Source organism: Orcinus orca, chromosome 7 (assembly GCF_937001465.1).
Source record: "Orcinus orca chromosome 7, mOrcOrc1.1, whole genome shotgun sequence".
NCBI classification, from domain to species: Eukaryota; Metazoa; Chordata; class Mammalia; order Artiodactyla; family Delphinidae; genus Orcinus; species Orcinus orca.
Window position 1 is genome coordinate 14,291,013 of NC_064565.1, and position 26,217 is coordinate 14,317,229.

The 26,217-nt window shown below is 39.7% G+C and overlaps 1 protein-coding gene across 1 annotated transcript in view; it reads right to left on the reverse strand.

The window, feature by feature from the left end:
• Positions 1-26,217, reverse strand: part of CNTNAP5 (contactin associated protein family member 5) — a 903,219-nt gene that overhangs the window by 476,571 nt on the left and 400,431 nt on the right. The window contains exon 4 of the mRNA XM_033400123.2: positions 9,806-9,953. Within this exon, the coding sequence (XP_033256014.1) occupies positions 9,806-9,953 (148 nt within the window). The remainder of the gene's footprint in view (positions 1-9,805; positions 9,954-26,217) is intronic.

The following is a 26,217-nucleotide window of genomic DNA, read 5'->3' on the forward strand; positions in this document are numbered from 1 at the left end:
TCCAGACATATAGTGGAAAGCCCAAGGAGATAGGAACAGTACAGACTGTGCCGCTTTGGGGAAGTTGTTCATTCAACATTTTAATTGATTTAATTGAAATGGGCCTTGTTCTGTGCTGAGAACTGGGTATCTAAGTAAGTATGGTCCTTAACCTTGTGGAGCTCATAAACCAATAGGTGAGACGGGTAATTCACGATGAAATGCACATGTAAACAGCTATTAGAAATCTATTTATCGGTCCATCTAATGTCTTTCTCCTTGTCTTTTTCTACATAGAGATAGAGATAGATATTCTACAGATAGATGATAGACAGATAGATAGATAGTGATTGCTATACACTGAATGTTTGTATTCACCCAAAATTCATAAATAACATGTTGAAACCTAATCCCCAATGAGATGGTATTTGGAGGAGGGACCATTGGGAGATCCCTGAGGAACCCTCAGGGGTGGAACCCTCATGAATGAGTTAGTGGCCTTATCAAAGAGGCCCCGGAGAGCTCCCTTGCCCCTTCTACCAGGTTAGGACTTAGTGAGAAATGACCATCTATGAACCAAGAAGTGAGCCCTCACCAGACACATCAGTTGCTGTGCCTTGATCTTGGATTTTCCAACCTCCAGAACTGTGAGAAATAGATTTATCTTGTTTATAAGCCACTCAGCCTGCGGTGTTCTGTTAGAACAGCTCAAACAGATGCTTTGAAAGAAAAGAATGGTATGTCTTAAGATAGAAAAATAAGAGTAACCTTATTTAAATTGGGACTTAATGGGCATCCGTCTGAGAAGATGATTATAAAGCTGAGGCTTATTAAGAGATGAGCTGAAGAAGTCAGAGGGAGGGAGGAGCATTCCAGCTAGAAGGTCCTGAGATAGGTGAGAACATGACATCGCAGAGGGCAGGACAGAGGCCAGTAGTGTCTGAGCCCAGAGAAGAGAGGATATTGCTGGACAGTAAGGCCAGTGAAGTGGGCAGAGGCCAGGTCCTCCAGTCCTGTTCTTTTTTCACAGAACTTTGTTCCTAAGTGCAGGCAGAAGGCATCAAAAGGTTTCCAGCAGGAAGTGGTTCAGCTCTGTATTTCATGATGATCCTGCAGGCTGTCTCAGAGATAATGGACTAAAAGAAAAGAGGAGTGAAAGCAGGTTGCTATGTTAAAAATTCAGATGATAGATGATGTAATTGAACTAAGCTAGTGACTGTGATGATGAAAAGAAATGGAAGTATTTGGGATGATTTTTGGATGTAATACCGATAGAACTTGCTGTTGAATTTACTGTGGGAAGTAAGGGAAAGGAAAGATTTCAAGAAAGATTCTCAGGTCTGGTTTGGGCAACTCGTGTATTTATTGAGATGAGAAAGACCACAAGAAGATGCTGAGTGTAGTTGGAGTTGATTAAGAGTTCCCTCTGGGATGTGTTCAATTTGAGCTGTTTATGACATGACCAAATTGAGACATCAATCAGGCAAATGAATACATATTTTTAGAGCTCAGAAGAAATATTTGGCTCAGGATGCAAATTGCCTCATTTATCTAAAGTCACTTCACCTTTATAAAATTCAGTTTTCCTTTCTATATACCTAGGAGTAGTAATTCTTATCTACAAAGGTTCTTGTGAGCTTTGGCATGTGTGTTGCACCACACTGTGCATCGTAACTGACACTGGGGGAGGGGGTGTTGATGGTGATGCTGGTGGCATTTCTAATGGCAATTGCTAATTTAATGATGAATAACTGACACCAATAGGGAAGATACTGGCTCTCTCTCCCAGGAAGAGTAGACATGAATTACAACTAAGAATGATTTTCCTCATTTTTCCATCTCTTCTTCTATCACAGTCTCTATAAAAGATGATTTACTTAAGACAATTCTACATTGACATCTCCATTTCATGTGTGCATCTTTATATCACCAACTCAACAATGTAGCAGGACCTATGTCCTTTATTTGCTTGGTTCACCGGCATGAATGTGTTTGACCAAAGACTAATCAATCTGAAAATTGATCAGAGAGAGAAAACACTCATGGAAAACTTAAAAACCAGATGCCCTCATTGACAATAGAGGTGACACAGGTGGAAAAATGGTAATGTAGGAGGTATTCGCTAATTCTTAGGAGAATATAACGTAGCAAGCTAGGCTGTCAGATATCCATCCATACATGGGAGACATGGCATAGTCAGAATGAACTTGACAGACAGCAAGAGGGCATAACTTGTTCAGAATAACTATCTATAAAGATGCGACAATTATCTTCTTGGTTTACCACGGAATTATTGACATTTACTCCATGGAATTAGTAGTAATCATAATAGGGGAAGACCTCATGTGTTTGGGTCTTTGTAGAATGCAGAGGCAGGTCACATCAATCCTACTCTTGAGCAGAGAGAGAGAATCTGAAAATGGCAGGAAATTGAGATCCCGAAGATTATGACAACAGAAGTGAAAGCAACAGCAAACAGAGATCTGAATCTGAGACGAGACGGCCCTTGCCTGGTAGAGAATATGATTAATGTTTCCCCAAAAGACCACTTATACCGGCAATACAAGAATGTCCTCTATGGGTCTACACCTACATTAATACTAGCTGTCACTTACTAAGCACAGACTCTTTGCTAGATACTCTGCTCAAGGCTTGATACATCAAAACTCAAAAATGACATAGTCGTCTTTAAAATAATTACCACTCTCATTTATAGATGAGAAACAGAGGCTCAGAGAAGTCAAGAGTGTTTGCAGGAAGGTTCATCTTTTTAAGAGCAGACCATTTGTTCAAGGGTTCATATCTGAACACACAAAAGAAATCTGTTGCTCTGAACATCATTGTGACCATGGCAGAAAGATGGTCCTGGGGATGTGGAAGCAAAAGGAACCTTGGTAAAGTGGAACAGTCACCTTGACATTTATAAAAGGGAGTGAAGGCAATCAAAGAAAAATTATTTAAAAAACATAAATACTTAGGGAAAATGGAGACATGCTTTTACTTCTAGAGATTTTAAAACGGAATATACCAGAATGGGTTTAGGAGGCTTCAAACACCTTCAATTTAGGAATTACAACCATGATATTCTCAATTATTCAATGAGAAAAAAATGTGAGGTAGTAAAGAAACCATGTATAAGGAAGATTCTCATAAGCTCAAAATTTTCATTTCCTATAAAATATATAGAAAAGAGGACCCATTAAAAAGAGTATAAAACTGATGACTTGGGAGATTGGGATTGACATATGTACACTAATATGTATAAAATGGATAAGTAATAAGAACCTGTTGTATAAAAAAATAAATAAAATAATTTTTTTAAAAAGAGTATATAATTTTTTTTTAAAAATTACAATAAAAACTTTCGGAAATGAGTAAGGATGGTTAGGCTTTTGAGCCAAAACATTAAATATCCGGGGAGCATATAACAGTTGTCAGACACTGATCTAGGTCTCAGGTAGCAGAATTAGGACATGATTCCGTCATGCTCTATAAAGAGACTAGTTATTAGGCAAGGAAGCACCAGGTCATTTTAATTTGACAAGATAGGACCTAGAATTGAAGCTCATAAAATGAGCTTCACATGATAGGGCCTGGGAGTCAGGCTACATTTGATCTGGGTGGTGAATGGCCATCAGGAGTCATCCCAGTGAAGGGGAATCAGGATATTTCAGAAAAAAGCAGCAGCTTAATCCAGCGAACCCACTTTTAGGTGTATATCCGGAGAAAACTATAATTCAAAAAGATACATGTACCCCAATGCTCATAGCAGCACTATTTACAATAGCCAGGACATGGGAGTCAAATAGGAAGAGACAGATGCCAAAAAATAAGTACACAATTAACTTATGAAATGCAATCATAAAGAATGTTCCAAAGGAAAAATACAGGACTTAAAGAAGTCCGGAAAAAGGTCTTATTTTCCTTAAAGCCCCAGAGCTTTGTATGATTCATAGTATATCTCAAGTGCTAAATGAATGTTGTTAACTAAATAAATAAATGATTGAATTAATGATTTCCAAAATGGTAGAACTTTGTCTTCAGAAATTATCAAACTATTAAATTTCTACCAGTCTTTAGCAACACACTCAAATGGAATTTTGAGAAAAAGATTTATGAGGCAAAAGAAAAAAATCAGTTCCCTAGAAAGTACAGTGGGTGTATTAATGGTAAGTGATTCCAGAATAATAACATGGTGGCCTATGCTGAGACAGTGAGACTGACCTGATATATGTATCCATCCATTCCACAGATATTTATTGAATGCCTATTTGTGTCTAATGCGTGCTGGCACTTAACAGGCAAGGTGCTTGCCCTCACGGCACTTACATTCTAGTGCAGGGACTCAGAAAGACAAACAACAAGTCAGCCAGAACAAACAAACCAGATTCTGGTTTGTGGCAGGCACCAGGAAGAAAATAAAAGTGAGCCATATAACTGTGGGTTAATGGTTGGTGCACAGGAATCAGTGCAGGTCACTTTGAAGGCTGATCCGAGCAGATTTCTCTAAGAGGTGATATTAGAATTGAGAATCATATAGACTGAAGGAGATGACCATGTAAATCCTGGGAAAAACTCTTCTGTGCCTAGGAAACAGGAAAAACCTGTCATATGTCAGCAATAGGAAGAAAGCCTGCATGGACAGTAAAAAGTAAAAGGAAGCTAAAGAGGTAGGCAGGGTACACTCAAGGGATTTTACTTGCCAGTAAGAGCTTCAATTTTAAATGAAGTAGGCAGTGGAATGATATGATTTTCTTTCTCATTTATGAAGATCACTTTGGCTACGTTGGCATGAAAAACAGGTTTGTGGAGATACTGGCATGACCAGGATGGAGTCTATTTAAATGCTCTAGGTGAGGACTGACAGGTGCAGTTACTCAGGGAAGCAGGACCAGTGCATGGATTTAGAATGTGTTTTGAAAGAAGGAACTGGGAGGGCTGCTATGAACCATAGATGCAGAGCGAGGAGTAGAGATTCTGGGAAAGGAGAAATCGAGGCTGCTTCCTAGGTTTCTATTCTAGCAAATGGCTGAACCATGCCATTTATTGAGACGGGAGATGTGGAAAAGCAAGTTGTTGAGAGAATGGTAATCTAGGGTTCTATTTATGCTGTAATAAACTTGAGATATTCATTAGATTTCCAAATGGAGACAGCGAACTTATTGCATATATAATTCCAGGGGTCAGGCCAGGAGATACAGATTTGGAGGTGATCAGTATATGGATGGCATTTGAGTTCATGGAGCCCTGTGAATTTAGCTGGGCACTGGTGGGGGCCAGGGGTGGATGGAAAGTAGAAGTCTTTGGAGAAAACCATAATTCAAAACAATGCATGCACCCCAGTGTTCATAGCAGCACTATTTGCAATAGCCAGGACATGGAAGCAAGCTAAGTGTCCATCAACAGATGAATAGATAAGGAAGATGTGGTGTATATATACAATGGAATACTACTCAGCCAATAAAAAGAATGAGATAATGACATTTGCAGCAACATGGATGGACCTAGAGATTATCATACTAAATGAGGTAAGCCAGACAGAGAAAGACAAATAACACATGATAACGCTTATATATGGGATTTTTTTAAATGATGCAAATGAACTTATATATAAGACAGAAATAGACACACAGACATAGAAAAATACTTATGGTTGCCAAAGGGGAAAAGGGGGGAGGGATAAATTAGGAGTTCGGGATTAACAGATACACACAACTATATATAAAATAGATAACCAACAAGGACCTACTGATAGCACAAGGAACTATACGCAATACCTTGAGTAATAATCTATAAGGGAAAAGATTCTGAAAAATAACATACACAAACTTGCACACGCATATATATATATGTATGTGTATGTGTATATATATATATATATATATATATATATATATAAATCACTTTGCTGTACACCTGAAACTAACACAACATTGTGAATCAACTAAACTTCAATAAAATTTTTAAAAAAGAAAGTAGAAGTCCTGAGACAGAGTCCTGAGAATGAACAGAGCAAGATAAAAGAGAAAGCTGGTTTTTAAAAAATGGAAATATCTAATTGAACCAAATCCTACTGAGAGGTGAGTGAAATGAGAAAAGTGACCACTGGATTTTAGCTACGTGGAGGTCACTGGTGGACTTGACTAAGCTAGTTTCTGTAGAGCAGTCTGCATGAGTCAGGGTCCCCCCCAGAGGCATAGAACCAGCAGGTTCTGTACACAGGTCGATTCACTGCAAGGAACTGGCTTATGTGACTATATGGGTTGGCGAGGCAAGTCTGAAATCCCCTGTAAGGACAGACTGTCAGGAGGGGTGGGCTGGAAGCTCTCTGGCAGGAGGTGAAACTGTAGTCCCCAGGCAGGAATTCTTCTGCCTCCAGGGAAATAATTCAGCTCTGATCTTAAAACCTCTCAACTGACTTCATCAGACCCACAGACTATCAAGCATAATCTCCTTCCCTTAAGGTCAAATGATGTAGATGTTAAAATAAGCCCATCACAGCAACACCAGGATTGGTGTCTGACTGAATCACTGGGACTAGAGCATCCCAAGTTAACACATGAAACTGACCACCACATGTCTAAAGACTGATTGGAAACAGCTGCAGTGGGAAGGGAGGGGAGAAGTGGAAACAGTAACTAAAGACAACTTTTGGGGAGAAGCTATTCTGTGAGGAAGAGAGGAGAAAGGTAGATAAAGAGAACCATCGGGCTTTCGTAGTTGTTGTTTTGTTTTATGGCTTATGCAGGCAAGTTTTATGTTTATCAGAATGAACCAGTAAAAAAGGGGGATAAGATGATGTTGAAAGGGAATTTTTGATCCAGAAGACACGCTGAGGTTTTGGTTTTATATACAACCTGAGAGAGAGGGATGTGTTCTTTTTTCCCAAAGGAAAAGCACAAAGCCCAAGGACTAGTGATTGAAGATTATAGAGTACCAGCTGGAAGATCATCCCAGAAAAGGGTGTTCTGTGTCCAACAGCTTCCCAAGGGGGTTAACTTCCCATCACTCACACTGTTTACCTGAAGGTAATTCATCTCCTTATAGGATGCACTTATTAGATGCAGAACTTTCCTGGAGAGGATTCCATGTAGGACAAAGCTACCTCAATGTCAGGAGCCCTTTGCTTGGTCAAGATCTGGGCTTTAGCAGATCTGAGAACATTGTGTGTGTGTGTGTGTGTGTGTGTGTGTGTGTGTGTGTGTGTGTGTGTGGTATGCGGGCCTCTCACTGTTGTGGCCTCTCCCCTTGCGGAGCACAGGCTCCGGACGTGCAGGCTCAGTGGCCATGGCTCACGGGCCCAGCCGCTCCGCGGCATGTGGGATCTTCCTGGACCGGGGCATGAACCCGTGTCCCCTGCACTGGCAGGTGGACTCTCAACCACGGCACCACCAGGGAAGACCAACCTTTTAATCTTGTAGAAAATGTTGCATATTACAGTAGGCACTTTTCTTAAGTGATGGTTCCTCACTGTCATCAGATTCTCAAAGGGGTCCATCATCAGAAAAAACTAAACATGTTGCTCAAAGGTCTCTCTCTACCCTACAGTCTATTATTTAACTTGACACTATGAGTCTTTCTGTGCAAGCATGCAGAGCTATGGGCATTGAAAACAAGGACAACTGCCAGGACAGAGAAAACAAATGTAGGAGGACATGTTAAAGAGAAATAGGATTATCACACCAAAATAGATGGCTGAAGTAATAATATAAATACACTTTTTATTTCAGCATGAATGCTTCATGTAGTACCTAAAAATAAACCTCCTAGTGTAATAGGGAAGAACAAATCTGACTCCATATTAGATCTGTTTCTTTTAACCTTTGTATTCTATTGCTTTTGCTTCAAGTTAAGAATGTTGTCTATAGCCTGAAATATTCAGCACGGCCCATTCTCAATGTTCTGACCTTTAAGGGAATAACACTTTTCCACTCTTTTAAAGATAAAAAGTTGCAGAACAGAGAATAATATTTGTCTTGTTGGAGGTTTACAAGAACATCATGATGTGACCTATGTGGACAGCTGCAAGAACAAAGGATTCTGACACCAAGAAATCTGCAACAACCAACCATGCCCCTCCCTCACCTTACCTTTAAAAATGCTTTACTGAAACCCTTTGAGGAGTTTGGGGAGTTTTTTGGGCACAAGCCACCTGTTCTTCTTGCTCGGCCCTGCAATAAACTTTTCTCTGCTCCAAACTCCAATGTTTCTGTTTGTTTGGCCGCACTGTGCATTGGCACAGGAACTTGCATTCGGTAACGTTAGTAGTGACAACTGTTATCAAGAGAAGAGGTAGCATGGGAATCTGGCTGCCCCACAGATCCTGGGTTAGGAAGCACACACGCCTTGCCTTGTCGATGGCTATGCTTTTGGATGGAAGGGCTGGAGTGCAAGGCAGTCTCTCCTTGGTCTAGTGGTTTGTTGGAGCATCTGTTCTAAAACACATTCTTTCTGAAAGTACTTGTTCAAGATAAAGACAACCTTTTCACATGTCATTCCCCTCTGTGCAGGACTTTATTTTTAGCAGAGACTCTATGTTCATAGTTTCCCTGAGGCGCTTGCTAACACTCAGCTTTCTTGGTCCCTCTCCCCAGAAATCACAATCCAGTATGTATGGGACAGGACTCAGGAAGTGCATTTTTAAGGAGCACTCAGTTGATCCTGATGTGAGCCTCCAGTAGATCACACTATGGAAAACAGTACAAGTGTATAACACATTAGGCACTCCTGTAACCATAAACAGGGATCTCTTGGACTAATTTATATGAAAGTGGTAGTAATCAAATTTGTTCATTCATGAGGGGTCATTGGGTTTTAGCATTATAAGCAGGAGACGTCCCTGCTAAGACAGAAAAACAATTTATTATGATGCAATTTTTGATTTCAATATAAAACCTGCAGAGAAGAGTTATAGGGATGGGAAACTTCCCTGCATAATTTTATTCTAGAGTGACTGCCAGTTCTACCGGTGTTTACAAGCTTCCTTATCTGCAGGATGGAGCTCTACTTTTAAATTCAACCAGAACAACTCACAGAGGGATGGAGGGCCTGCATAATTCTAAGACAGAAGCATTTCATGTGTTACCCTGGGTTGAAATGTTTCTTCTCTTTCCCTTCTAGAACAAGGAAGGGGAGAGTTTTATAATACTTCACCGCACTTCTAGGAAAGAACTAAACTTAAATTATTTTAGTATTGCAAAGGCAAATGGTATCTCAAACTCCAAGAGCTCATCGTTTTGAACATTTTGTTTTGATAAACCCATAGCATCTTCTCACCACCAAGTTACTTCATCCCTAAATAACCTAAGAACTAGTAGATTTTGCTTTCTGCCCCACAGAAAACAAAGCAGTCGGGTTAGGGTGCAGCTGTGACTACAAAGGATATGAGATGACACTGTTACTGAAGCTTAAGGCCAACCTTTAAAATAAGTACCATCTCTGAAAACAACGATCTACTGATGTTATGTGTCATCATTCCAAGGCAAGTGAAAAGGCTTTCTAACTCTTACTGACTGGGGATTCAAAGCCACTGACTTTGTCTCTGACCTTTAACTCGATGGATTTTGAATCACTCCTTCTGTATTAGGGTGTAGAGCATCACTCTTAAACATTGTGGTTAATGAAATAAATCTTGTACAGATTTAAAAAAAAAGAGTTTTTCTACCTCTGGGTTGAATTTCACAGTTTCAAATATGCATAAGTCATTAAAGTGTAGAAATAACTTTAAAACGATTGAGATTGCATTCTCCATGTCAGTAACCGTGATACAGCTTGGGTCCCATCACTCGCCAACACACACGTGTTGATAATCCCTGTGGGTACTTACTATAGGAGCATCCATAGACCTCAACCCTCATGCCGATCTTTCCACTTGGATTCCACTCCAGGGGCACAAAGCGAACGAACCGGGCTCTCACAGAATGCAGTAACTTGTGGTGCATCACGCTGTCAGCGTTCATGTTTCCTGCAAAGGTCTGTGGGGAGAAAAGGAGGCCAGGTGAGGTGTGCGACACCATGGCAGCACCTTCACGGGAGCTCAAGGACCATAGGTGGAAACCCACCTATGTCGCTCCATAAACTGTTAGAGAATATCTTCAACTTCTCAGATCTTACAAATGAAATCTGACTCTGGTGAAAATTCTGCATTATGTCCTATACAGTATTTTTCTTTTCAGAGATACTGTACATTATTCTTTAAGAAACTCCCTCTTCCACATTCTATAAATAAGTCAATCTTAGTAAGTCATAAGACATGACATCTAAAAGCTATACGAAGTAAATAACACAGTGAGGTTCTGATACTCCTCATGTTCATAATCACTGCAGTATGGAAGATAACTGAAAAATCTCCTCTTAGAAGGGGAGGCTTTCACAGAAGTAATTGTTACCATTAATTGAAGCCAGTCAGTACACTAAGCACTTTCCATTATCATTATTACTGTTTTACAGATTAAAAAGAAATCTGAAGCCTAGAGATACAGAAAGGAGGAGGAAAAAAAATCTTCAAATCATCTAATTGGTTAGTAATTAGTCTATGATTCAATTCCAAAGTTGTCTTATTCCAAAGCCTATGGTTTTTCTACAGTCACACACTTTTCAACTATTCCGTTGTTAATTGCTCCATGAGGGAGAACAGGAGGCTCTGATTTTTATGTAATTTATATTCACATTTCCTTGTGAAGTTTAAGCAAAGGCATACACAGCATGGGAGATATTTGGCACACGAAAATTATGCCTCCTAGCCTTCATTTGGATGAATGATTTCTGGAGTAGAACTTTTTCTGCAGATGGAATCCAAAATCTCAAACCTAATCTTTTTTCCCCCCCACTGAGGTAAAATATGCATAAAATAAAATTTACCATTTTAACCATTTTAAAGTGTATAGGTCAGTGGTATAAAGTACATTCACATTATTGGGCAACCATCACCACTGTCCATCCCCAGAACTTTCTCATCAGCCCAACTGTACCTCATCTTTAAGGTAGGATGTGAGTTAGCACATTGATTTGCCTGCTTCATTATGAATGAGCTATCATCTACCTTCTTTTCTGACTCAAATATTCACAGATAAAACCTGCATGCTAATGTCATATCAATACCAAACAATAAAAAGAAGATCCATTGGTTTCTCAAATGGCCAAAGAGAACAGCAAGTAAAGGATGTATGTATGGAATGGAATCCATTTCAATGATCCAAACCTCAACCTTGATTGTCTCCTCATAACATCTGTGAATCTAGGGTACTTGGAACAATCTGACATTTCTGCTGGACACAACACACCCACTGGCTAATAACTCTGATATTCTTCAATTAATAAAATCACTGTTATATATCACATGGTGGCTTATGAAGAAGGGAGAAGCTCACTTTCTACTTTGCACCAAAACTCTGCTGCAAGAGAATGACTTGGAGGAGAAGAATTCCTTGAGATTCAAATCCAACATTCTTGTCTGTAGATTTGTCAAAGGTTTGGACGTTGTCTCAACCCAGAAACAGGGATTCTAAAATTATAGACTTGAAGGAGGTAAAAAGGATAATTAAACTATTGAATGTTTTTTTCTAACTTGTTTGCAGTACATTGCCCATTATAAGTGCATATGTGGTACATCTACCCATAATTTCATAGAAGCAGTTATTTAATGAGGCTAGGACCACCAGGCCGGCCCTTGACTGCTGTTTTCGAGTTGTCCCACCTTTCTAGTTTGATCTTAATAGTTGGCAAAGAGGATGACTGATCCTTGCCACTTTTCACCCTGCTCCCTTTGCCTGGTTATGGCCTCTGAAGTAGAGGAACAACTCAAGGATTCAAGGCAACAGTAGAGAAAAACTTTCATCCCCATTTGGTATTGACCACAATTTGAGCTACAGTCATGTACTCATGTCCTATTCTCTTATCTTAGGAACTGTGTGCTCTTGCTCTTTCCAGGTTGTGTAACTGTACCACTGAAGAGATATTTACTTATTCCTCTGTATTTGGCAGTAGAAACGTCCTCTAGTGGGTATGAGTGTTTCCTCATTCCCATCCCAGCCCTGACACAACCTTTATCATGCATGTGCTCTTGTGCAATCAATGCCCAAGTTGTCATTTTTCTCCTAGTCTCTGTGTCCTGACCCGAGCTGTCAGTTATCCTCCTGAAACTTGGTTGCTGTCTGGTCAGTTTAGAAAATGGAATTTTAAGTGAAGTCCTAATGTTAACCACTTTATTCTTTTTTTTTGGCTGCACACACATTTTGTGGGATCTTAGTCCCCTGACCAGGGGTCGAACCCAGGCCCTCAGCAGTGAAAGTGCAGAGTCCTAACCACTGGACTGCCAGGGAATTCCCTACTTTATTTTTTATTTATTTATTTTTTTGTTTTGTTTTTGTGGTACGCGGGCCTCTCACCGCTGTGGCCTCTCCCGCCGTGGAGCGCAGGCTCCAGACGTGCAGGCTTAGTGGCCATGGCTCACGGGCCCAGCCGCTCCGCGGCACGTGGGATCTTCCCGGACTCGGGGCATGAACCCATGTCCCCTACATCGGCAGGTGGACTCCCAACCACTGCACCACCAGGGAAGCCCTCCCCACTTTATTCTTAGTTTACCCATATTAAAGTTATTTGCGATGCAAATCTCATTAAAGTCTCCAAACACACTGCTGAACCCCCATCCTAATGCATCACATGCGCCCCTGCTTATTCCCAATGATGGGATAGGTAAGAAGTACCATAAGAAGTTACTGAGGAACTACCAAGATTGCAAAGAATGTCTTCAACGAAATGCCTTTCCCACTGGAGGGGCCAGTGCCTTCAGGGACCAGCACTGGACCTCGGGCAGAAAACGCTGGCTTCTCATAGGTGCAGAGCACCAAGGCCACAGCATCTGGATCTCTACCTCCACTTACCCCATCAAAAGTAATTAACTTCATATCCCGTTTCCTCACCATTCTCCTAGTTTGATGAACGAGTGTGGTCCTCTGTTATCTGTATTAAAACTATTCCACCAATAACTCAAGCACAAATGGAGTTTATTTAATTTCAAGTGTTACAAGCACTGGGAAAGGGCACTGGTAAAGCTGTTTTTAAAATAGAAGTTGAAGGACTTTCTAATCACCATTGGCTTCTGCTTTAACAAGTAAGCATTATTGATTTGAAGGAAGTTTCTCAATTAAGTTGCTCAAAACTCTTCCTAGAACAATAGAAACATTAGGTACACAACTGGCTATCATCTTCTCTATGACAATGATGGTGTATGGGTCACGTTTTACTAGAAAATAAAATATAATCAACTAATAATGTAGAAATTATGTCTATCAATGCACAGATAAATAGAAATGTGGCTTTATTATCTACTGGCTTGGATGATCCAGACTGCTAGTTATTCTTGAGGATGTTATGCAGATAAAGATAAATATTTGTTGAAAAATGAGTATATGCTTATGACACCAAAGTCCTCCATTGCCATTGCTGTATTTGTTCGGAGTTCTGATTTTTGTGTGACTTCTGCTGAGTTATGTATAAAGGGTACTAAAGTGACTGTTGAGATGAGTGTCATATATCTATGTTTCCATCTCTGCCCTAAGAATTATAACACCAACATGTATGGCAGCTTGACCATACGGTACATGCCTGGAAAAGACTGAAATACCCACTTATCAAAATCAGACTTTTCATACTCCCTAAAGCAAAAAGAAACAATGCTTTTGCCCTTCTTCAATTTCTGAAAAAGAAACTGAAAGCTTTCTGGACTTCCTCCTCAGTGAAATGGGGAACCGAGCATCAGAGTTGACAGGAGGACTTGGCCTCCTATCATAGGACCTGGCATTAAGGATAAATATTGCAGCAAGGGCGGGAGCCAGAGCAAGAAAGAGATTAACCAGCATGTCCAGGGTAGCCACGGAGCAACTGAAAAATAGAAAAACCAAGACAGAAAGGCTGCCCAGCTGGCCAGCCTATTATGTTCATCACCATAGATTTAATAGGTGATCTCCCCAACTCCTTTCCCCTGCCCAGCACCACCTGCCCTCCTATCTCACTTTATCTTCTTTCCTAAATGCATCACCACCTGAAAACCTAAATACATATATTTATTTACATTTCTGTCTCTGTCTCCATGGCACTGCAAGAATCACATGGCTTCTCCTAGAATCACAGGCAAGGCCCATCGAGGTTTACTCAGTGAAGGAATGATCCACAGCCTTTGCTCCCCTAATTTGTTTCATTATACAGCCTATTACTTTTTTATGGAGCCTCTTAATTGTGCTCCATAGAAATGCAAACACAATGTCATAATAAGGGAAGTTCTTGTTCACAGCTTTTGGTGGACAAATCAAGAGAGGAGTTTTCAGACGTTTTCTCAATGAAGAGCATCCCTAGTTAAAGGGGGAATGGAAACAATGACATATTAGAATTCCTTCTACTATCACAGCTCTTTAATGCTCTGGATTCTTGGACTAGGGCACTTCAGAGAGACAAAAAGAGAATAAAGCTTCCATGTACATAGTTAAGAAATCCTACGCTACCCAGTCTATCAGGAACTAGCCAAGGAAGGAGCATCAGAGGAGCTGGTGGATAGCTCACACTGTTCATATTTCTTCCTTGATGATAATCTGTGCCTACAAGGTCAAGCTGTTGAGCCCACAAGCTACCTGCAGACTGCGGGTCTGGTTCCTACTGTCCTATACAATATATTGGCCAAGACTGGTGCTCGCTCTAAAAGGACCAAGTGATAACTAAAATGTTCTAGGATGATCTTACCATTATTTCCTCCCCAGAGATTTTCAGGCTCCCTTCCAATACCACTTTCTACACCAGCAGATAAGGCTCAATTTACCTGTCATGTAGGTGATTTTCTCCTAAGATAATTTAATTTCCCTGAATAGGGATCTTTGAAGAGACAGCAGACTGTCACTGGAAAAAGGAACATGAAATCAGACATCATGTGTCTGGTTTTTTTTATTATTATTATTCATTTTCGTGAGATTTGGATCTCAAACTAGCACTCTGCAGAGTGATTTCAACTTCGTGTCAGCCTCTGGCAAAACCACGTAATAGGCTATAAGTTCATCAGGATCTCCTTCTCTTCTCCCTCACTCCTTTGTCCCATTTTTGCTCTTAGCTGACTTTAAACTTTTTTTCTGTTAAATTGTCAGTAACTCAAGCAATGACCCTTCCTAGGGAAAACGCAGAATTTCCATTCTTAAAAGGAACACTTGAAGCACAAAGGAATAAAGAAGGAAGGGAGGGAGAAAAGGAAGGAAGGAAGGAAGGAAGGAAGGGAGGGATGGAGGGAAGGAGAATTTTATACACTAAAATAATTAATATCCTGATACTAGTTTGGCTAATAAACTGAGAAAAAATACCTGAATATTTGCTGCAAGCTCTGAGGTCTGCCCCTGAGTAGGTGAAAACCAAAGTCAATATCTGGTGATGGGTCCCCTACCTCCATCTACATCCCCACCTTCATCAGCTCTTTTCCGGGTACCACAACAGCCTCCAGACAATTCTCATCCCTCTAGAGTTATTCCCATCTAACTCATCTGACAAGACAGTTCATTAGCTTTAAGATCAAGGAGAGACTTCCCCGTATGCCCTATAAAACCCCCTGTTTTCCAAACCATCTCCTGCTTCTTCTCTCCTCCCCAGCCCTCCTTCCACCACATCAAACTGCTACAGGTTCCCTCAAGCACACGAGCAAATGTTTCCTTTAAGCTGGTGATACTCTTTTGGTTTAGAGCTATTATCTCTTCTGCCACAGTAACACAACAGCAAAAAGTCCAGAATGGATGCATTTCTGGTGGTCTCTGAGTCTAGCCAGCAGTCATCTTGAGGACCTGTGCCTTCATTCATTTTCTGTCTCTAGCACCCTACACAACTGTAGCACCCAGAAGGTGGAAAATACATGACGTTTCCATTCTTCACTTTTCTTCTTAACCTTGATCCCCCTTGAGAAGCATTATCGACCCTTGGCTACACGATGCAGCATGAAGCTGCAGAGCTTTGGTGGAAGAGACCCTTCAAATTCACCATCTACTATTACTTCATGTATAGCCAAAGGCCATTCGTACCATCTTTCAGAATCTTGGCTTCTTCATCCATTAACTGTGGGTAATAATCCATAGGAAAGGAAGCATGCATTAAAGCTTCTTTTATCCAAAACCAGATCCCCTAAAACTATTAATTGATTCCCTTTTTCCCACAGTTTGCAGCGGCGACTTCCACTGCTCACATCAATCATCCTTTCAGTTGCTCTTGTGCATAAACATCAGGGACGTCTGCATGCTCCGTATCAAATGTGGAGGATTAAGGCTGCATAAATGTGTTTGTACCTCGCTGCAGCGGGGGACACTCAGGCCCTGTTCATACTTTGCTTCATTCCCAAATTTAAAGAGTGATGTTCAGACTGACCAGCTTGATGATTCTACACGTGTTCTGACTGCAGTGTTGACAGTGTCCGAACCCAGTCAAACAGGCATTCCGAGTTCCTCAGCTTGATATTCAACGCCCTCGAAGCGGATCTCATTCTGCTTTTATGAGTCTTCTTTCTCACAATGCCTGCATGCACTGTAAACTCCCAAAACGGGGCCATTCACTGTCATTGGCCACAGATGTTCCACGCAATCTCATTTCCGTCCTGGTGTGCTATGGAGGTACTTTCATGTGGATTTAGGAAGATGCACTCTGGACCACGCTTCCCAGGCTCAAATCCTTCTTCCACCACTTACTGGATGTGAGAGCTTGGGCAAGTACTTAACTTTTCTGTCCTAATATTTGCCCAACTTTAAAAAGGGGATAAAAGTGCATCCCTCAGGGGATGGTTAAGAGGAATGTGTGTGTGTGTGTGTGTGTGTGTGTGTGTGTGTGTGTATAGATGCAGGGATTTCTGTATACATGTATTTGTTAACTTGAAGATGGCTCACACCTCATGCTGGTATTATTTTAAAGAACATATACACTCATGTATATTGCCTAGATATTGCTTAGAATACTTCTTGCATGAAGTTCTGGAATAACGTATGACTGACGTTAAGTGATAACTATTGTTATTATTCTACATGTTCAATTCAATCATAACTATTCTTCAAGCCCATGTCATATGTTGACTTCTCTATTAAACAAATAGAGAAGTCATATGTTGACTTCTCTATTAAACAAATCCTAGTTCTCCAGGCAAAGGAGGAAGGGAAACTAACGTTTCTTGGATGCAGATGATGGTGCAAGTATCTGTTCTCACATCCTATGCTGGTTCTGGGCATTTGGGAAACAAAATATCTGGGACGTAGGGGGCCAGTAAGTTGCCCAACTTGGAGCTGAGATTTGAGCCCAGTCTGTCCATTGGTTCAAACCTCCTTCCTCCCTGTTCCACATGGTTGTTTCTTTCTCTCCTCTGAGCTGCCCTCATGCATGATTTCTAACTCCATCATGGCACTTAATATTTGCTACCTTATATTGTGGTGATGTCTGTGCATTTACCTGATTGTACCATGAAACAATACACTTTTTCAGAGAAGTATTTTAAATATATATATAAAATATAAATATATAATAAAATATATGTAATATGTATATTATATATTCCATTTTATTTAATCCACTTTATTATATATATATTATCTATCTGATAACCTCCATACTTGTCTAGCATTGTATATTAAACATGTAAATATTTATATTTACATATATTTATAATGTAAATATTATCTATTATATATATTGAATATGCTTTTTCAGGGCAGGGATTTATATACATTTATATATAAAATATTATATATAATATTTATATAATGTATATGTTCCATTGTATTTAATATAATCCATTATACATATATTATCCATCTGATAAACTCCATACCTGTCTAGCATTATGTATTAAAAATGGAAATATTATGTTATTTATATGTGTATATATATATATAGAATACACTTTTTCAGAGCAAGGTTTTATATATATAAATTTATATATCTATATACTATCCATCTGATAACATCCATACGTCTAGCATTATGTATTAAAAATGTACTTAAACCTAAACCATCACCTTATAGAGCCCATGCCCAACACTTCCCATTTACATCTTTATTCATTCCTTTGCTTTATTAATGGACACACTTGTTTCATCTACAAGAGTCTTCATTTTCTGAATGAATTTAAATTTTGGAAGAGTCTTTAACCCTGCATTTAGCACAGGGTAAGATCCAAAGTATTTTAGTTCCTATTTTACTGAGTAAAAAAAAAAAATTGTTTAAAAAGACCAATAAAACACTGCCGTGACATGAGGCCTTGACACTTTCATGGAACGCTGAGCCTAGATTCTAGATTTGAGCTTGACTAGACTCCTTTGGCATGCAGGCAGAACACATGATTCTCAGAGCAGGGAGTACAGTGAAAAGCAAGAGTGAAATTCAGCCAAATGGGCTTCAATCTTGTCTTCATCACCCTGGGACCTGGGTACGTATCTGAACCTCTCTGTGTCTTTGTTTTCTCCTCTGTGAAATGGGGATTACAGCTCTGTATATGTCAGAGGGCTCTTATAAGGATGAAAGGAGATGGTACGTGTTAAATACTGAGCGATTCCTGCGTGCAGCAAACACTCATCACATGTTCACGATTCATTTTCTCCTTCTCTTTGTTAATATGTCACTTGTCTGCACAGGAACAGGATGGGCTCACAGTATCCATGGGAGTCTAAACGGCACACTGTCGGGGGCTGTGTTTCTGACGCTGGTCCAGTAATGGATGATTTCTGTCTCTCCTACTTCCATGCTCTTCATTCTCTTATTATTAATGGTTAGAGAAAGCACACAGTAGCTCTAACAATTAGGTATTAGAAATGTATGAAATAAAACTGACATCTCTTTCACAGGGTTCTCGAATTTACTCTCAACACTTTAAAACCTTGGTGGCTAGAAGCCAGGACCAACTGCTAGTTTACAGCTGATCGTGTTTTCTCATTCCTAACAGGGAGAAATTGCAGTTTCATTTTGTCGAAAATAAAGCACAGTTCTTCAATGGGCCTCGTGGTTCTGCCAAAGCAAAGCCATGATTCTGTTTGGATGAGATGAAACCTGGGACCATGGCAAGTGGCCTGTGCCCAGAACAAGCCTGAGCCTGGGGTGGGGATGAGACAGACTGGGCCCTGGGATGTGGGACCCTTTGCTGCAGTGCTTGCATCTGGACAAATGTCTCTGCCAGAAACAAAATACAAGGAAACTCTGAGGCACTAAAAATACCTGCATAGGGCTTCCCTGGTGGCACAGTGGTTAAGAATCTGCCTGCCAATGCAGGGGACGCGGGTTTGAGCCCTGGTCCGGGAAGATCTCACATGCTGCAGAGAAGAGAAGCCACCGCAACGAGAAGCCCGCATACCTCAACGAAGTGCAGCCCCAGCTCACCGCAACTCGAGAAAGCCCGCACGCAGCAACGAAGACCCAACGCAGACAAAAATAAATAAACTAAAATAAATAAATTTTTAAAAAAATGCATACATGTGCAGTTGGGGCAAATTACAGACAAGATACAAAAAGACCAAAAACCCAGTTGGCACTTCTTTAGAGTCAGGAGCAAAAGCAGGGTACTGCGCTTACCCCCTGAATACGGCATCACCTAAGGGGGGGTCAAAACACCTCAGCCATCCGTCAGGCTGACCCCTGGACCCACCCCTACCCTCACCCCATATAAGGAACCAGCTGGCCCCGCCTCCCTCCCCCGCTCCCCCAGGGAGCGAGGGAATGAGCAAGGGAACCGATTGCTTGTTCTCGCTCCCCCCTGCTGCAGCAGGAGCCCCAATACCACCTTGCCTGAATTTCTTGTCTGGCCTCTTATCAATTTCTATCGATTAAAGAGGCCAAGAACCCTAGTCGGTATTAGGGGAAACTGCATGCTGCCCCCTTTCACCAGGCCCTTAGAGAAAGCTCAGAGAAGTATGCTCCCCTGGCTTTGGAGCACAGGAGGGCTGGTAAGAGGTACCTTGTGGGGGCAGTTACGTGAGTCTCTGCAAAGGCCTTCTGAGCCAGGGGTGAAGGAAAGAAATGCTGGGCCACGTCACCTGCTAGGAGGTGCTGAACCACGTGTAAGTCTAGGGTCTTTAATACGTGATCACCAGTTTGAAGCTTTTCTGTGTTGTAATTTTCTTTTACTTATTTTCAAGCTTTCTTCTTATCTCCAAACCCTCCAGATAAGTTTTACCTGGACTTTAGATATTATAGGAGGGACCTATATTCTTATTTGGAGAATCTGGAGAAGTAGATCCTGATACAGCAAAAGGCCATGAGTCCTCCTGGTTGAGATAAAGAGTAACAGCCAAGATGGATTTGAAGAACAAGGAAGCATTCCTTAGCATCTCAGAAAACATTAGAGGCCAGAGCAGTCATGGAAAATGGAGGCTTGACCGATGTCACCTGGGAATTAAGGGAAGTGTGACACCTGAAGACCAGAGAGCTTGGGGACACCACCTTACACAGTCTCCACACTTTACCACGCGATATCCAATGGTAAACAGTCATGGATTCAAATCTAACCAAAATTATGCTCACTTAATGAAATGCTCCCATTTCTATGCCAAAATTAAATGATGAGGAGAAAAAATACAAATAAAATAAAATAAAATAGTAAAGTAAAATAAAATAAAATAGTAAAGTAAAATAAAATAAAAGTAAAGTAAAATAAAATAGCTAATATTTGGAAATTGGTTACAAAGGAAACTAAGAAGCCAAACAACTTCTACGAGTGCTCTGAGGTCAATCTATACCAGTCTCAACAGTCTGTACATCCCAGAATACATTTAAGGAATTCTGAACAGTGTTAGATGAAACATGTTTCTTCATAATTCCTCAGATAACCTGAGACTTCAATTGTCAAAACAAACTGACCAAAGCATGGTTTGTTTTTCTCCCTTCCTTCCTCTTTGCTTCCTCCTTTCCCCTCTCTGCTCACTCCCTTTCTTTCTTTCAGTCTCTCTTTTGGCAAAGAACAACAACAGACAAATCAAAAGTCAGAGTTATTCAGATATTATACTTAGGAAACCTATCTGAACAAATTATTCCGAGCAGGAGCTGGGGATTTTTAGAGAGATGGCAGGATTGGATGAATACATTTCAATATGGGTTTACTTCTTTATGATATAATCTCAGCCTTAATTTCCAGTGTGGCTGTCAAAATACATTAAAACTTTTATCTCCATTAAAGAGATTTTGGTTCTGTGAACTTACTTAACTGAGCTATTTAGAGATTTCATTTAACAAACCCATTCCAAGAGACTTGTAAAGACAACTGGCTTAAAGGATTAGCGGGTTTTTTTAACTGTTTTCCTTTTAAAAGCAATCAAAGCCAATTTTTCTTTCCATCATCAGGGGTAATTGTTGAGTATATACCATTTTATCCTGTTTGGATTATTTGACTTTTCCTTGTCAGCTTTTATAGTTCTTCATTCCTGCTAACATTTCTTCACAGTAAGCAATCTTGGTGTATAGTAAATGCTAACTGGCCCTTTAAAAGGTTCCCATGAGAAATATCTTAATGCCTTAATTTAAATTTTCTGGGCACAAAGCAGAGATGAAAGCAGTCACTTCGCTTTGTGTCTGTCATCCAGATTCATGTCTTCCCTCACCTTTCTCCCCTTTTTTTTTTTTAACATCTTTATTGGAGTATAATTGCTTTACAATGGTGTGTTAGTTTCTGCTTTATAACAAAGTGAATCAGTTATATATATACATATGTTCCCATATCTCTTCCATCTTGCATCTCCCTCTCTCCCACCCTCCTTATCCCACCCCTATAGGTGGTCACAAAGCATGAGCTGATCTCCCTGTGCTATGCCGCTGCACCTTTATCCTTTTAAGCAACGTTTGATTACTTGTTCCTCACCTTTTCCCCCTTCCTTTCCTGGTGCCTGGCCTCACCCTGACTTTTTTTTTTTTTTTTTTTTTTTTTTTTTGGTGAGAACAGCAAGTACTCTGTATTAACGAGACAGTCACCACTTTGGATTTTCTACACAAGAGCTAAAACAAAAAACTCATATTACAATAAAAAAGCACTGAAGTGGATTGCCAAAAAACCATTTGCTCAGTTCAAGGGGCAATTTACTGAGGGCAATGAGTAAAGAGGCTGCTTTTTTTGGTTCATATTGCCTGAGTTACACCAGCTACAAAATGATGTAAGTAGGTCAATAAGTTGAACTCAACAAGATGACTTTATCAATTCCATCCGTTTTAATGATCAAATTGTCTCCTTTCAGTTTCAATCTTCCTACGTGTTCTATTCTTGTTAACACAACTAAATTGTTAACAGCTTAAATTTTAAACTACCTTAAGTAGAAGTAGAACCCATCTTACACCTTATACTTTCTCCTTAACAAATATTGTGTATCTATTATTTAGTAGGTATTTTTTTTCACACACTAGAAATTTATTTCAGTTAATTCCCTAAACAGTTTCTGTGAGATAGATTTTTTTTCACACCTATCTCTAAAAGAAGACCTAGACCCACAGAATTCAAATAACTTAGCCAAGGCACACTTCTGATAATTTGTAGACACAGGATTTAAACCCATGCTGGTTTGGCTTCAAAATTTACATTTCTAGTGGGCAATAAAGAATAATATGAGAACCCACATATTGAAGTGAAGTGATGTCTAGCACAAATATTTGTTATCTCTCTGGCAGAAATACCTTTACAGAATTGTCTCAATTTCAGTCCTCTGCCTTTATGATTTTCTTATCTTGTGCAAAGAATAATGTTAAGCTGCATCTTTGTCATATCATTTATGCATCTCATGTAAAATTTTTTTTTTTTAATTTTTATTTGTTTTATTTCAAGTTTTGTATTTTCCACATCTTTACTAATATGCTCAACCTTTCCTCTAGTTTCTTTTTTTTTTTTTTTAACATCTTTATTGGAGTATAATTGCTTTACAATGGTATGTTAGTTTCAGCTTCACAACAAAATGAATCAGTTATATATATACATATATTCCCATATCTCTTCCCGCTTGTGTCTCCCTCCCTCCCACCCTCCCTATCCCACCCCTCCAGGCGGTCACAAAGCACGGAGCTGATCTCCCTGTGCTATGCGGCTGCTTCCCACTAGCTATCTACCTTACGTTTGGTAGTGTATATATGTCCATGCCTCTTTATCGCTTTGTCACCGTTTACCCTTCCCCCTCCCCATAGCCTCAAGTCCATTCTCTAGTAAGTCTGTGTCTTTATTCCTATTTCACCCCTAGGTTTTTCATGACATTTTTTTTTTTTTTAAATTCCATATATATGTGTTAGCATACGGTATTTGTCTCTCTCTTTCTGACTTACTTCACTCTGTATGACAGACTCTAGGTCTATCCACCTCATTACAAATAGCTCAATTTCGTCTCTTTTTATGGCTGAGTAATATTCCATTGTATATATGTGCCACATCTTCTTTATCCATTCATCCGATGATGGACACTTAGGTTGTTTCCATCTCTGGGCTATTGTAAATAGAGCTGCAATGAACATTTTGGTACATGACTCTTTTTGAATTCTGGTTTTCTCAGGGTATATGCCCAGTAGTGGGATTGCTGGGTCATATGGTAGTTCTATTTGTAGCTTTTTAAGGAACCTCCATACTGTTCTCCACAGTGGCTGTATCAATTTACATTCCCACCAACAGTGTAAGAGGGTTCCCTTTTCTCCACACCCTCTCCAGCATTTATTGTTTCTAGATTTTTTGATGATGGCCATTCTGACTGGTGTGAGATGATATCTCATTGTAGTTTTGATTTGCATTTCTCTAACGATTAGTGATGTTGAGCATTCTTTCATGTGTTTGTTGCCACTCTGTATATCTTCTTTGGAGAAATGTCTATTTAGGTCTTCTGCCCATTTTTGGATTGGGTTGTTTGTTTTTCTGTTATTAAGCTGCATGAGCTGCTTATAAATTTTGGAGATTAATCCTTTGTCAGTTAATTCATTTGCAAATATTTTCTCCCATTCTGAGGGTTGTCTTTTGGTCTTCTTTATGGTTTCCTTTGCTGCGCAAAAGCTTTTAAGTTTCATTAGGTCCCATTTGTTTATTTTTGTTTTTATTTCCATTTCTCTAGGAGGTGGGTCAAAAAGGACCTTGCTGTGATTTATGTCATAGAGTGTTCTGCCTATGTTTTCCTCTAAGAGTTTGATAGTTTCTGGCCTTACATTTAGGTCTTTAATCCATTTTGAGCTTATTTTTGTGTATGGTGTTAGGGAGTGATCTAATCTCATACTTTTACATGTAGCTGTCCAGTTTTCCCAGCACCACTTATTGAATAGGCTGTCCTTTCTCCACTGTACATTTCTGCCTCCTTTGTCAAAGATAAGGTGACCATATGTGCGTGGGTTTATCTCTGGGCTTTCTATCCTGTTCCATTGATCTATCTTTCTGTTTTTGTGCCAGTACCATACCGTCTTGATAACTGTAGCTTTGTAGTATAGTCTGAAGTCAGGGAGCCTGATTCCTCCAGTTCCTTCTTTCGTTCTCAAGATTGCTTTGGCTATTCGGGGTCTTTTGTGTTTCCATACAAATTGCAAAATTTTTTGTTCTAGTTCTGTGAAAAATGCCAGTGGTAGTTTGATAGGGATTGCATTGAATCTATAGATTGCTTTGGGTAGTAGAGTCATTTTCACAATGTTGATTCTTCCAATCCAAGAACATGGTATATCTCTCCATCTATTTGTATCATCTTTAATTTCTTTCATCAGTGTCTTATAATTTTCTGCATACAGATCTTTTGTCTCCTTAGGTAGGTTTATTCCTAGATATTTTATTCTTTTTGTTGCAATGGTAAATGGGAGTGTTTTCTTGATTTCACTTTCAGATTTTTCATCATTAGTATATAGGAATAACAGAGATTTCTGTGCATTAATTTTGTATCCTGCCACCTTACCAAATTCATTGATTAGCTCTAGTAGTTTTCTGGTGGCATCTTTAGGGTTCTCTATGTATAGGATCATGTCATCTGCAAACAGTGACAGCTTTACGTCTTCTTTTCCGATTTGGATTCCTTTTATTTCCTTTTCTTCTCTGATTGCTGTGGCTAAAACTTCCAAAAGTATGTTGAATAAGAGTGGTGAGAGTGGGCAACCTTGTCTTCTTCCTGATCTTAGTGGAAATGCTTTCAGTTTTTCACCATTGAGGATGATGTTTGCTGTGGGCTTGTCATATATGGCCTTTATTATGTTGAGGAAAGTTCCCTCTATGCCTACTTTCTGCAGGGTTTTTATCATAAATGGGTGTTGAATTTTGTCAAAAGCTTTCTCTGCATCTATTGAGATGATCATATGGTTTTTCTCCTTCAGTTTGTTAATATGGTTTATCACATTGATAGATTTGCGTATATTGAAGAATCCTTGCATTCCTGGAATAAACCCCACTTGATCATGGTGTATGATCCTTTTAATGTGCTGTTGGATTCTGTTTGCTAGTATTTTGTTGAGGATTTTTGCATCTATGTTCATCAGTGATATTGGCCTGTAGTTTTCTTTCTTTGTGACATCCTTGTCTGGTTTTGGTATCAAGGTGATGGTGGCCTCGTAGAATGAGTTTGGGAGTGTTCCTCCCTCTGCTATATTTTGGAAGAGTTTGAGAAGCACAGGTGTTAGCTCTTCTCTAAATGTTTGATAGAATTCGCCTGTGAAGCCATCTGGTCCTGGGCTTTTCTTTGTTGGAAGATTTTTAATCACAGTTTCAATTTCAGTGCTTGTGATTGGTCTGTTCATATTTTCTATTTCTTCCTGATTCAGTCTTGGCAGGTTGTGCATTTCTAAGAATTTGTCCATTTCTTCCAGATTGTCCATTTTATTGGCATAGAGTTGCTTGTAGTAATCTCTCATGATCTCTTTTATTTCTGCAGTGTCAGTTGTTACGTCTCCTTTTTCATTTCTAATTCTATTGATTTGAGTCTTCTCCCTTTTTTTCTTGATCAGTCTGGCTAGTGGTTTATCTATTTTGTTTATCTTCTCAAAGAACCAGCTTTTAGTTTTATTGATCTTTGCTATTGTTTCCTTCATTTCTTTTTCATTTATTTCTGATCTGATTTTTATGATTACTTTCCTTCTGCTGGCTTTGGGGTTTTTTTGTTCTTCTTTCTCTAATTGCTTGAGGTGCAAAGTTAGGTTGTTTATTCGAGATGTTTCCTGCTTCTTAAGGTGGGCTTGTATTGCTATAAACTTCCCCCTTAGAACTGCTTTTGCTGCATCCCACAGGTTTTGGGTCGTTGTGTCTCCATTGTCATTTGTTTCTAGGTATTTTTTGATTTC